At 39.3% G+C, this 14,924-nt stretch overlaps 1 protein-coding gene across 4 annotated transcripts in view; it reads right to left on the reverse strand.

Moving 5' to 3' along the window:
* The window catches only part of dachc (dachshund c), a 598,354-nt gene that overhangs the window by 28,731 nt on the left and 554,699 nt on the right, over positions 1-14,924 (reverse strand). For all 4 annotated transcript variants that reach the window (XM_087987941.1, XM_043691358.2, XM_043691362.2 and 1 more), the window contains 4 exons: positions 10,252-10,397; positions 6,846-6,993; positions 6,545-6,688; positions 6,170-6,238 (listed from right to left, as the gene is read on the reverse strand). In XM_087987941.1, coding sequence (XP_087844067.1) covers positions 6,170-6,238; positions 6,545-6,688; positions 6,846-6,993; positions 10,252-10,397 — 507 coding nt within the window. The remainder of the gene's footprint in view (positions 1-6,169; positions 6,239-6,544; positions 6,689-6,845; positions 6,994-10,251; positions 10,398-14,924) is intronic.

Raw genomic sequence — 14,924 nt, forward strand, 5'->3', positions numbered from 1 at the left:
CAGCCAATTTGTACACAGCAAACTTCTATTAGTGGCAATTGATAATAAATTAAGAGATAGACTTGATGTAATCTGAATTCTGGTTAAAAGCATAACCAAAACTGTCCTGGGCTAGGAATAAGCAACACAGAAGATTTGGTCTTTGAAAAAAAATCTAATGTAGAGCTGATTGTCTGCAGACAAGACATCTTCAAATTAACAAGTACTAATGTCTCAGGCTATGGGAATGACATTTTTGTTTATGCATTCTGGAAACCAGTTTTTTAGATTAGATTAATTACTTAAAGTAACCTAATATAATTACTTACAGTGTGGAAACAGGCGCTTCTGCCAAACAAGTCCACACCGACCTGCCAAAGCGCAATCCACCCAGACCCATTCCCCTACAGCTAAAACTATGGGCAATTTAACATGGCCAATTCACCTAACCTGCACATTTTTGGATTGTGGGAGGAAACTGGAGCACCCGGAGGAAACCGACGCAGACACGGGGCGATTGTGCAAACTCCACACAAACAGTCGTCTGAGGCAGGAATTGAACCCGGGTCTCTGGCGCTGTGAGACAGCATTACTAATGACTGTGCCACTGTGCCGCCCATTTCTTAGTCACAGAGAAGCTGAGTTAACTGGAGTACCCTACTATATTCCTCACCCTCTACATCCTTTTAAAATGCAGGGTAGGGGATGTGGTGACAGAATGGAGTAGGCCTGTTTAGGGGAAAAGTGGCTGTCCTGACTCTTGATCAAGAAGTTCCACTTATGAAAGCTGTCAGCCAATCAGATTCTCACACCTTTAAAGTGTCAACTGCACCACAGGGAGCTGTGGCCACTATTGTTACTGCATTTGTATAATGAGGGATGGATATTGTAGTGCCTGTCGGACTGAGTGGATACCAAACTGGTAGATTCACCGAGGTTGGGCAGTCTTGGTGTTTGAGAGGAGGGCAACATGAGTGAAACATGTGACGGGCGGTGGTTCTCCAATGGACTCCGGCAGCAACATTACCCCAAACCCCCAACCCATCATCAGCTTGTACATGAAAACCTGCTGGGCTAGCTGTTTGGCATGGGAATGGCTTGGCATATGCAGCTGACAGCTAAATCTCGGTGACAGACAGATGTGGCTTTATTTTGGCATTAATTGCCTACTTAAGAGATATCAATTGGTCCACTGGCACAGATGTGCCACCCAATGCCACCCTCACTGCTGGTAAAACTGCATGTTCAGCAGCTGGTCGGAAGTGAGTAACACACCCTGTTAAATTTTGTCTGCTTGTACCCTTCCAAAGAAGGAATGCTGCAACAGGAAGCTTGAAGGACAGACAGATAGACAGACCAACAGACAGATAGATAAATAAATTAGATAGATGGATAGATTAGTAGATAGACAGACAGAAAGATAGATAGATAGTCAGATAGATAGATAGGCAGATAGATAGATAGACAAATAGATAGACAGACAGACAGATAGATAGATAGATAGATAGATAGATAGATAGATAGATAGATAGATAGATAGATAGATAGATAGACAGACAGACAGACAGACAGACAGATAGACAGATAGATAGACAGACAGACAGATAGACAGACAGACAGACAGACAGACAGATAGACAAATAGATAGACAGATATACAGACAGATAGATAGACAGACAGATAGATAGATAGACAGACAGACAGATAGATAGACAGATAGATAGACAGACAGACAGATAGATAGATAGTCAGATAGATAGTCAGATAGACAGATAGATAGATAGACAGACGGACAGATAGATGGACAGATAGATAGACAGACAGACAGACAGATAGACAGATAGATAGATAGATAGATAGATAGATAGATAGATAGATAGATAGATAGATAGATAGATAGATAGATAGATAATGGAAAACTAAACGGAAACGCCTGAGGGCAATAGGCAGGGGGGAGAGGGAGTTTGGGGGTCAAGTTGAAAGCTTACCCCTTCAACACAATTTAAAATGAATGCACCTTCATTTGATTGTGCCTGAATGAGCTGAGTTAAATGGTGTAAATCGAATTGCACTAGCTCTTCAAACATTTCAGCTAATTGAAAGTAAAAGAAGAAACTCACCCAACTGCTGGCTGCCTCAAACTCAGTCATTGTGGATACAATGGTAATAAAAAGTGACATCATTGTCAGGCTGCAACAAAGCGTTTCCACCTCAGCTTTGATTTATAGATACCCCGGGGGCGGTATATAAAACACTTTGCACCTGCACTTTCCTTTCTTGCCTCTTGGCATCAGTTACAGCTCATTACCATACTGATCTCACCTTCCCTTGAAAGGTGACATTATAATGCGAAGAGTCTTTCCCCCATGAAAATGAATGATGGGCAACAAATAGATCAAAGGTGTCAGAATAAGTGGAGCTGAGATGACATTAAAGGAATACATTTGTGATAATGTTATCCTGGGAATGAAATAAAGTGAAGACGGTCAAGAGGGGAGGGGGCTGAAGAAAGCAGAGAAAGCATCAGGCGGTGATTTTTCTTCAAATTAAAGTGGTTAAAATGTAGAATGCTGACAATTAAATAAATGCATTTGAAATGCAAAGCTGGGGCAGGGCTATGCAAAAGCAGCTTTCATAGGCCAATGCAACTTCTAAGGGAAATGTTATGTAAGTACTGGCCACTCTGTTCAGCTTTACTGAAACACTTATCATGAATCTGCCTCTTAAACAAATGCTACCAGCCCTACATTTTTCACTCATTCCTGATGAAAGGCTTTTGTTCGAAATGTCGATTTTCCTGCTCCTCGGATGCTGCCTGACCTGCTGTGCTTTCCCAGCACCATACTCTTGACTCTAATCTTCAGCATATGCAGTCCTCACTTTTGCCTAAATTTTTCACTGTCTAATCTAGTGATGACTTCATGAACACACCCACCAGAACCTGCAATGTCCAGGTGTAAGCTGGGGAAAAGATGTGTGAGTGCACTTCCATGTGCACTTAGACAGCTTGGACTATAGAAGCAGGAGTATAGATTAGATTAGATTACTTACATTGTGGAAACAGGCCCTTCGGCCCAACAAGTCCACACCGACCCTCTGAAGAGCAACTACCCAGACCCATTCCCCTACATTTACCCCTTCACCTAACACTGTGGGCAATTTAGCATGGCCAATTCATCTAACCTGCACATTTTTGGACTGTGGGAGGAAACCCACGCAGACACGGCGAGAGTGTGCAAACTCCACACAGACAGTTGTTTGAGATGGGAATTGAACCCAGGTCTCTGGTCCTGTGGGGCAGCAGTGCTAACCACTGTGCCACCGTGCCACCCCATGTGCTACCATACCGTCCCGTAGTTCATTCAGACCCACTTGCCCTCAAAGTAGCTGCAGGGGATTTGAGACAGTCACACATCTCCATCTGGAATGTGCCTTTGTGGAGGAAGATGCATTGGTTTTTGACGAGGTTCGTCCTGAGCAGCTCTGTAATGCAGGGTTCTGTGCTCCATGGTCTGTTTGCTAGTAAGCACATCAAGACAAACAGTGAAAGACACTGTTTGGTTTGACCAAAACATGTTGGTCTTCCAGAGCAAAAGTGTTGACCTCGACCGAGTGTTACAGACTGGCACAATCCAAGATCCAGGACTACGTGCTGAGGGTTATACCAAAGCTTGGGACAGCTGTCACTAAGGCACCATGGGGAAAGACCACTGTCTGAGGTCTTCCTGGTGAAGTTAAGTGGGTGTTTGTTTAATTATTGGACTTTCCTTGTGCCTCAAGTGCATGTAAATATACTCTTGTATGTGGAAGAGATGCCTTTGGTTTGTTGGATAGAGTCACATTCCCATGTTTGTTTCCTTGACATGCTACTGTACAGAACCAAACTACATTTGTGTCTATGTAGATATGCAAAGTTTTTTTAATGAATAAAGTATATTTTTCAAATAAAACAAAATTAGCCCCACTAGTCTGTTTCCATCAATCAGTTTGTGGCTGTTTAGTACCTTAATGCCATTTACCTGGCCTAGAAAATCATGTCTCAGCCGGTAACACTCATAACTCCAAGTCACAATGTTCTGTTGTATGCCCAGCTAAACCGAGTGTGTGCCTTCCTATATGATAGGCTTGCTGATACCATTCTCTTTAAGTGTAGGGTCTTCCGGGGCTGCTTGGACAATTGTGGGAGAAGAAAATCACTTACTAGTCTAACTAGAAGAAGTTATTGTATTCAAAACCAAGTACTTTATTTAATGTTAACAGCTGGTTACAAGTGAAATTGCTACAAGAGAGACTGTGAGGAGTACCAGCTGTTTGGTCCATCAAGATCCTATTCTGCTATCATCACAAATCCAAATTACATCATCATAGTGGGTGGTGTTTATGGCACTATTTAATATTGACCCGTACAGACCCATACAAATAGACTCCAGGTTCAAGTTCCATTTAAAGACTTGAGCACAACACCTAGGTGGATACTTCAGTACTGCACTGTGTCAATTTTGATCAGACACAAAAGCAAGGCCCCATTTGGTCTCTCAGGTGGCTGCAGAGGTAATATTTCAAAGAATAGGGGGGAGTTTTATTTCCCCAGTGTCCCTCAGTCAACATCATAAAAACAGAAGTTGTGGTCACTATCATATTGCTGTTTGTGGGAGCTTGCTGTGCCACTCCCTACATTATTATAGTGGATTTCCTGTGGGAAATGCCCCATTATAGGGATAGGGTATGGGTCTGGGTCTGGGAGGGATGCCCTTCCAAGGGTTTGTAGGGACTTGATGGGCCAAGTGGCCTGCTTACACATACTGTAAAGATTGTATGAACTCATACATTGTCACAGTGATGATGTTTTGCATGTCAAGCAATAACAAGCACCTTGTATTTACCTCACACTTTCAATATAGTAAAACGTCTTAATCCACTTCACAAGTTGTTTATCAAACAAAACTTGACACTGAATCTTTTGTGGAGATATTTTAAGACAGGTAATCAAAAGCTTGGCCAACATCATGGATTTTATAGAGCAATGGGAGGAAGAGAAAGGAGGTAGAGTGGTGGAATTCCAGAATTCAGGGTGGAGGTAGCTGAATGCATGGCCATCAATAGTGAAGTGATTAAAAGTAGGAATGCTAAAGAGGACACAATTCAGGGGAAACAGAAATCTGACAGCTGTAAAACTAAAAAGGAAATAACAGCAATTTTGGAAATGATGTTTGTTATTATGATAGCATTTGAATGCAGTTTACATATTGCTGTCAAATTTTGACAGGAGCTTTTGGCTACTGATCATTAAGTGCGCGAATATGGTATCACCGTCCCATCATATATTCCTCTTTCAGTTCAAAATGGGCAATAAATATTAGAGAACTGAATCTTTATTTTCCCCACAAAGACAATGAAGCAGATTTTAGTCTTTGTCTGCTAAAACTGGTGGGTGAATTAGTTGAATGAAGGTCAGATGACATCTGCAGAGATTGCATAACCTACCTGGTCAGATTATTGTGCAGGAGATGTAGATAGAAATTCACGCTAATCTGTTCAGACAGGTAAGTCATCAGTTTTGAAATTGGGACAGGTAGTGGCTGGGCAACTGAAACTACACTGGAGATGTAACATGCTCTTCCAAGGATGTTTACCTTCACCTAATGGCAATTATTGTGAGTTATAGTGAGGATGATAGTGATGGTAGTGTGGATTAGCAAACTGTGCACTGTATAACTCACCTATCCTTTTTCAGCAAGCTGCTCTCATACTTTTAAACAACACCAAGGTTGATTTGTAAATTTTGAGGAGAGCGACAAGCATCAAACTAAGAGAATGATAAAAGGTGTGGCCAAGGGAAAATAAACTTTGTGAGGTCACCTAATCATTAAATTACAATCATATACCTTAACGTGGTACCTTACTGAGTATGGTTTATTCCACAGGTTACAGGATTGATTTTAATAAACTGGTTAAGCTTTATGTGGAATATGGCTGATATAAAAAAAACAAAAGAATTAAGTGACTTTTAAAGGAAAGTTTTTTTTTGATTTGGATCAATGCACAGACTGTGAGTAAACATTCAGACTAAGATCGACCTTGCCAAAGCTCGTTTTAATGTGGCCCAGCTGGAAACCTGCATGCTTGAATAACAAGCTGAAGCAAAATGTATAGCGCATGAGCCAGATTTATAACCATTGCTGTCAAGTACCTTGTATTGTCCTTTCAGCATCTGTTCGTCCAGTGCTGCGGTCAGCTTCCATCTCTTGGGTCACCGAATCTAACAATGGGAAAGATCAGAATACTGAGTTCACTTCTTAAATTGGGTACTTGGACAATATATGTTCTCATAATTTATTTCACGTTGACACATGGAGCCAAGCAATTATTGTCATTATTTTATTTCTTGAAATCTCAGTGAATTATACTGCTTTGTTTCTCCTGCGATCGACCTTTTAATCAGCCTGTTCTGCAATCAGAATACAGAGTGACTCGAGCTTCTGTCAAAGTTTATTGTGCATTGATAAGTGACAAGAGCCCACGTCGTTTCATGAGATTCAATCACAGGTCATTTACATGCTCATACCGTTCAGGACCCGAAGATTGTCTGCAGAGGCAGCTTGTTTTAATGCCTGTTCTGCTTGTTCTCTTCGCTTGGTTTCGAATTCAAGCGCTTCCTGCAATTTCCTCTTTGCCTTCTTTTCTTTCTTTAGCCGTTTCTGAATTATTGCTAGAAGAGAGGCACAGTAATACACTGGTTTCAAATTTTTAATAAGAATACCACGTTGTTTACACCTCACATTGCTACTTCTACCTTTCTCTCTCTCTCTCTCTCTCTGTCTCAGTCAGGAGCAAAAAACAAATATTTTTGCCTTCTTCTCACTTACCTCTGTTTTTCTGTTCCACTGCTAACTGCTTCTCCAAGCTTTCCCTCATCTCCCGCTCCCTGAACAGCTCCATCTTCAACTCTGTCTTTTCATGTTGCACCTGCTTCTCCTGGGCCCTGGCATTATCTATGGCAACCTTCAGTAGTCCCTGTACACACCAAACAAATCACAGAACAACAAACACCATTAGCAAAGTATTCAAAATGTCCGTGTCTAGGTTTAAAAATCTTAAATAGAAGGACTCAAAGAACGTCTTTCTGCATTTGCAGCTTTTCCAAACAAGACAAATTGTTCCAGCAATGTTACTCATTTCTGATGGGCTGTTGGAAAATTGAATAGCTGATGGGGAAATTGAATTGAATTCAGCATTAACTTTTAAATTGACTTTCAAAAACTGCAAATTATTTTGTAAAACTAACACATTTTTTAATCATAAAGTTTTGTTTGATTTTGAAATATTAGACAACCTAACCTAAAGTGAACTTTAGGAAGCTGTTTTATCTGTGATGTAATTCATGTCTGGTAGCATGTGCACAGTAGCCCATTAGCCACTATTACAACCAATTCTAATTGGCATCAAAAGTATCCAGCTTGTTATATATGAAATAAATTATCCCCATTTTCCTCCCCTTGTCTCCTCTCTATCTCTCTTGAAAATAGTAAATGATGAATGGTGCTGCTCCATGCCTTCCAGTATCTCACTTATTAACATGTCTTTTTTTCTGGAAGGCAAAATAAGGAGTATCATTGAGTTAAATGACAAACTTCACTGACATCATGGCTGACCTCAGTTCTTCTCTCCTAATATCCAAAAAACATGTCTTAGCTTCGCAGATACTGATCAATGATAGTGGCTGAATTTCGCCATTTCTTTATTCAGAAGACATTGAAGCTATTGTGTTTCCTCCCAAATCCACCCCCAAAAAGGAGCAAAATAAATTTATATGATGTGACTCGGTGCTGTATTGTCTATGGCAACCTTCAGTTGTCCCTTTGCACAAAAAAGAACAAATCACATAACAACAAAACACCATTAGCAAAATAACTAAAATGTCCCTGCGTAGGCTTGAGATCATTAAATGGGTTCTTTTTTATCTTTGTCTCGTGGTATATCACGCATCAACAAAAAGTTATGCACTATGTTATAAGCTATCCTGATTTGAACACATATACATCAGCTGCCACAATGTCCTCAGCTGAATAGCTTGATAGCCAATCAACTGGGGGAGACGTCACAGGGTAGCAGTGGTTCAAAGAGAGCTACTTGGGACATCCAATTAATGATGGCCTTGACATCACCCCTACAACGGAGCTCAATTATGCTGCATTTGATTGAGTTTGTTTTATAACAATGTTCATTGTGTTTGATTGGTTAAACTTGATTGTGAACTTAGAGTGAATAAACAATTAAGATCTGGAATCTAAAGGTGCAACATGGAGTAGACATTTTAAAGCACGTTCATAAAACAGTTACAACATTCATTGAGATATAAGTATAAAACATTGACGTTTTTCAAATTTTGAAACACTCAACTTATGGGGAGATGCTCACAAAGTTGTGTCATGAGTGATATTTGTGATTTAAAGCCTGGGAACATTACATACACATTGTCTCCAATACACATTTGTACTCAACTTGGTGTAAGATGACAATAGCAAAGTACCAAACATACATATCAAAAACATTAGTGCAATAATATACAGAGTGCTACTTTTCGTCAATACTTTGAAGATTTATTTTAAAGTATCATATTTCAGGTTAATTATAACACCTTTTAAATATATTGTGTCAATAGGTGTGACTCATCATTTCCAGCAGGTGGCACTTGTATCCCAGCAAATTAATCTTGCATAAGACAAATAATAATACCTTTTCTCATGTGTAAGGCAACTGTGAAAATATTTTACACAAACACTGACTAGCTTAAGTGATGGCAAGGTTAAAAATTGCTGGTTTCAGCAGTCATCCGATTGAAGAAATAAAATTAAATTCAAGTGAACAAAGTTTGCAATACAGGTGTTGTAAATATCAAAGTAATAATGGAGTGCAAAGAAGGTTAATAGGAGATTTAATAGAGGTATTAAAAACCTTGACAGATGTTGATAGAGTAGATAAAGGGAAACTATTCCCACCGGTTAGAGGGTTAGTGACCAAAGGACACAGATTTACAATAGCTGACAAAGAACAAACAGAGGAGATACGGGGGGGTGGGGGAACCATATTTTAAGATGGTGAGTTCTTATCAATTGGAATGCAGTGCTTGAAAGGGTAGTTGAATCAGATTCAGCAGAAACTTTCAATGGGAAATAGCTGTATCCTTGGAAAGGGAAATAGAAAAAAGTAGCATGTGGTCTGCCCTTTTGGCAACACCAAAGTCAGCTCAGGGTTGTGCCAGGAATCATTGGCAGCAAAATAGACCCCCAAAGCAGGAGACAACATTTCTCTACTAGCGACCCTTTCTCAGCCTGACTACCCTCCCTTTCGAATTACCCCATATTGACTAAGGACCCTGAGGATGAACTGATAGTCTGCTTGAACACTGTGGGTAAGGAAATCTCCTTTATGATTGATACCAGGGCCACAGCTTCAACACTTGAAACCTCCTGTGTGCGCTGGCACGGGTTTAGGCTCTCATGAACCTCCAGCGATCTAACCGGGCAGGAGAGACCATATCCCTGACGGAACACTAACTGTTCAATTTGGCCCCCAGACTCGTACTGTCCAATTTCCTCAAACCAGTGAATTAGGGATCAATCTGGAAGGAGGCCTTGACGAGGACACCACCACTGGGGCAGCACGGTGGCTCAGTGGTTAGCACTGCTGCCTCACAGAACCAGGGACCCGGGTTCAATTCCAACCTTGCGTGACTGTCTGTGTGGAGTTTGCACATTCTCCCAGTGTCTGCGTGGGTTTCCTCTGGGTGCTCTGGTTTCCTCCCACAATCCAAAGATGTGTAGGTCAGATGGATTGGCCATGCTATATTGTCCATAGTGCATTAGTCAGAGGGAGTTGGGCCTGGGTGGGTTACTCTTCGGAGGGTTGGTGTGGACTTGTTGGGCCGAAGGGCCTGTTTCCACACTGTAGGAATCTAATCTAATCTAATCAAATATGACAAACAGGAAAGTTCCAAGATCCAACATGGTGCAATGGGTCAAATGACATTCTACTAAAATATTCTTCTAAATGGATATAAAAAATATCAATATATCATGGATGAGCTGATAATCAATTGCAGATAAACAGCTCAGCAATTGGCCTTATTTTGAAAATAATTGCATTACTCTTCTCTCGCTGCTGTTTTCATTTTGTGAAGAGGCCCATTTTGCATTCCAATTGACCGTGTGCCTATCATATTGATTGCTGACATCAGGTCTGTGAAAGAACCTGGATGATTACTGCACTTACCTGGATGTTCGTCAGAAGAGTTTCTATGGAGGAAAGTCCGTCAGGAAAGAGGAGAGGAGTTGGAAAACCTGGAGGTAGGTGCTGGCCAGCCAGGGAAAGCTTCTCAAAACACTCCCTTGTGGTTGGAGTAGAAATCAGGACTTCATCTGTGCACAACAGAAATAGTAAACATTTGTCTGCTTTATAAACTTGCAACCATTTCCAAAGCAATCATGCTGTTTAGTTTTGACAGATTTGTTTTGTTTTGTTGATCATTGTGTGGAAGGTATTGACACTTTGTTTAGCTTCATGCCACTGAATGGGATTGGAGTAAATTGAAATCCTGCTTTAATTCTGAGTATGCAATGAAATTAAGTTGATGTCTTTCGCATGTGGGTTGCTGTGGAGTGAAAAAATAAAAAATTCTATATATTCAGTCTCATTTACCTGCCACTCAAGTTCTGTTGACTAGTTATTTTTGATAAAAATCAGAGAAAAGCACATACTGTCTTCATATTACATATGCTGTAATAAACGTAAATGACAATATTGTACAATTAAGCCCATTTAAACTTTTGGGCCAATTCCACAGTTCAACCTCCAGTTCAAGAATTAAAATACACATGCACAAACCTTATTTGCAAGAAAGTGGATTCCCAAGCCTGGAATTATTATTGTTAACGCTACTGTATGAAACTTAGCAATATCGCTTCAAGTAATTTTCAGCTTTGAAAGGGGTATCTGTTGCCCCAGAATCCAGTAGTCACTAATTAAACACAACAAAAGCAGTAGAAACTATATAGCTAAATGGCACCTCTCTGAGAATAAAGAATTTTACATCAATCAATATGAAAGCAATATAAGACAACTGATATTGGACTGCCAATACTAGGATGCAAGAATCAAATCAAATGACTTTTACCAAAAGAAAAATTCCAAAACCTTTTAGTTAAAGGAGACTCTTAAGAGGTAGGTGGAGAGATTGTTTGATAGCTCAAGTGATAAATGTATGTGCAAGATCAAGATCAATTAGTTAGCGTCAATCAAGCTGTCATTAAAGCATCATTGGATTTGTATTACTTGTTTTTGGCTGAAGCTTCAGATCCAATGTTACAACCAGAACACCATATTTAATTTGATGGTAAAACTAATAAAATCCTGTCCTAATTGTAAAACCATACTTCTCTGCACATTAAAATTGTGACATGCATTAACGCAACATTTCAAGAAAAATTGGTGACTATTAACTGCCTTCTGAAATGGTGAAGCAACCATTCAGTTGAACCAAACCTATACAGGAAACAAAACATTGTGTGTGTACCTACACCATGTGGACTGCAATAGTTCAAGAAGATAGTTTATCAACATCTTCTCAAGGGTTGGTCAGGATGGACAATAAATGCTGGTCTTGCCAGCAATGCTCACATCTGAAGAAAGGACCAGCAAAGTGCAAATGATCAGAAGGAACATAAAAAGCAGGTGGTCTGGACTCAGCAAATGTAACTTTTGCTCTGGATTTCTACATTTTATAAACGTATCCTGTGTTTGGCCTAAAGTTCGGACTGAGACCATTGCAATTCTTCCAAAGAACATTTTATTTTCAATACTGATGATTTCTACGAAGAATATATGAAAAAAAAGGAGCACCTGAGTTACAAAACAAATTGCACTCACTTCAGAAAGGATTATGTTATTCTGCCTCCCAGCTTCTGAAGAGGTGTACCCCAAAATGTCCATGGGCTAGTGAATTCAAAGCTAAAGTCAGGACCACACACACCAGGAACAATCCCTGCTAGCCACTGCAATGTTACTGTGGGGAGTTCAAGGTTCTAGCCATGGCCCTGTCACCCACAACCTTTATGACTCAGTGATGGCTTTACACTGACTGGATTAGTCCAATATGTTTTATGTAAGGTTAAGAACTGATGTACATGTGGCCTGGTTCTGATTTTAACCACACTCCTCCTAGTGTGTGTATGACCCCTATCATTGTTACTATTCCAAACAAAGCTGCATCAGAACAAAAGCAGACTAATCAGAGTCATGTGTCCTTTTAAAATCTTTTCTTCACTTTGTAAATAGCTATGGAATTCAGCAAACTGCAGTCATTATTATGGAAACATCTTATCAACTTCAATGTAAGCATAATTTATGGCATTTTTGTTGGATCTTATTGCTGATTTCTCATGTCTTAAATACTTTAAGTTTTTATTGTAAAAGTTATAATTTGTTTCAGTTTAAAATTGAAAGGCAAACCATGTGAACTTTTCATGTCTTTCCCTTCAAAAGAGATGGAAATTAACTGAGCGCACAGATGGAGGAATAAGTGCTGTATTCATCTATAATGAATGGCATAAATAAGGTACATACCAGCTCAAAGCAAAATTATACTTAGGTACAAAATTGACAATATATTATTAATAATTCTTATGTAAAATAATTAATGAAACAAGTTCTTTTGTCCATCTTTCACGCACTATTGTAAAGTGTTCTTGTATACCATATGTTAAATGCAATGCAAAAATGTCAGTACTATAAATGATTGATGTTACCCTTTAACAGACTTCAGCTCACTTTGATTATTCATCTTTTATGTGGGCGTTGCACTTTTGGAAAAGAGCGATGAAAAGCAGAGCTCACCTACTTTAATCTGAACCATCAGGCTATATTTTCTTTATTAATTTTTACTGTTTCTATTATTTATACATTTTCTGCGGATTCTGTTCAAGACGCATCAGTGTGCAGATGTGTTTGCTGCTTCCAGCTCAAAGGCTACTCCACCTAGCCCATATGGTGAGCTCAGCTTGGTCCAAGATATGCCCCACTCTCTTCCACCCACTCCATATGGTAAACTGAGACTGGCCAGGGTCCTGCTTCCACTACCAGGGCCATATGGCACAGCCAGCTCAGCAAGCACTCATTTACCTTGTATTAATATTTTATCCTCTCCACTCAGTATCCCACAAGCTCTGGCACTGGAGTCCAAGTCTAAAACAGTAAGGATTTATTCTCAACTCCCAGATGAATTAGACAAAATGTGATGCTCTTTCTGTCTGCTCAAGGTCATCTCATTATATTCTTTTGTACACTATTGCCTTTTATTTCTCATTTTATTATAAGATCTTACAGAGTTTGAAAATGACAACACCTTTTGCAATGATTTGTTCTTTCTGCAACTGCAATTATTAAACTAAGTACAGGACTAATAGAAACAGCTTGATTCCTGATATTCTACATTGGAACAGTATATGTGTTGGTTCCTGTCAAGAACTGCTCAATATTGTGAGGGGAAACTAGCATTCTAAATCAATTTAGTTTTCTAGGAAAGATATTCTAATTAATACATGCATGATGTTTACATTTCTTCAGTGCTGTCTCAGGTTAGGAGATATGCCTAACTTCATACAAATAATTTGCTTTTAGGTTACAGTAATTTAACCTCAACACAATGGTTTGAATTACCCTTGAATTAGAACAAGCAAAACACACACAATAAATGCTGAATGGTCAGATAAAGAATCTCTGTTAATTTCCTTTATAAGCAACACGTTAAAATAAAATTTCCACTGCACAGAGGTTAAGCTGTGACATAAAAGGATACAAGCAACACATTTTAAATCATGAACGTGTCAAAGGAGTTCAGAATTAAAAATTAAGATTAGGACAGGCCAAAACTCAGAGGTTAAATACCCCCCAAAAAATCTATTCCTTTGGTAACACTAAGTAATGACATCATATCCCATCTATCAATTTTCACAGTTGTACATCTGCCATCTGTTCCATCTGCAATAAAACTGCTTATACACACATATACAACTGTCCACAAGGTAACAGTCTACACAAAGCCAACAGATTCTTAAGTTACATTCAAAAGCCTGCAACATTAGGATCCCACTTGCACTGCAAACTAAATTACATAGAAGAAAATGCTGCAGCTCTCGATTTGCAGATGCCTGCCAAACAGTGGCAACAGCTGGTGCCATGTTAATTAGTTTATACTATTTATTCCATGTATTTCTACAGCAGATTGAGTGAAAACATTGGAGATAATCCCAGCATCTGCACATAGACTGCAGCATTTAGTTACCAGTCCCGGAATTAACTAATATAAGATTTTAAAGGTGGCTGTGCATCCTTTTAAGAGCCGGAAGTAAGAATGTGCCATTGAAGAAATGAAAACACTGTCAGGACTCCCTTATTGATTTAGATACCCATGTTTTTTTTTTAAAAAAGAGCCACCATTATTTGTAATTTGCAAAATAATTAACTTGATTTTTTTCACATCTTTTTGATAATTCAATCATATTGAACAATCGCAGCCTGTCGCTATGAAGTTTGGTTAGCATTGATAACTGAGGCTCTGCCTCGAGCTTACTGATGCTGCATTTCACGTTGGTACTTTTTGTGGAAATTCACTTCCTCACTTGCATTAGAGTTTCAGGACAGCAGTCTCGAGATGCTTGCACAGTACCACTATATTGTAGGTCATGCAAGTGGCATCACATCACTGTGAAATTACTGATTAGCCTGTCAGTCTTGGGCATGTAGATAGGTACTCTATTTACCTGACAATTGTTTTAAAAAAAACAGATTCACTTGTTGTACATCCATTTGTGCAGAATAATGAGGGCTTTGATTGTAATTATTTTTCCATTCTCATTCATCTTACCACCATAGACAGTGCTGAATACTAA

This window comes from Chiloscyllium plagiosum, unplaced genomic scaffold, assembly GCF_037043375.1.
Source record: "Chiloscyllium plagiosum isolate Xiang-an unplaced genomic scaffold, Cpla_swu_hap1 HiC_scaffold_6, whole genome shotgun sequence".
In the NCBI taxonomy this organism is placed as follows: Eukaryota; Metazoa; Chordata; class Chondrichthyes; order Orectolobiformes; family Hemiscylliidae; genus Chiloscyllium; species Chiloscyllium plagiosum.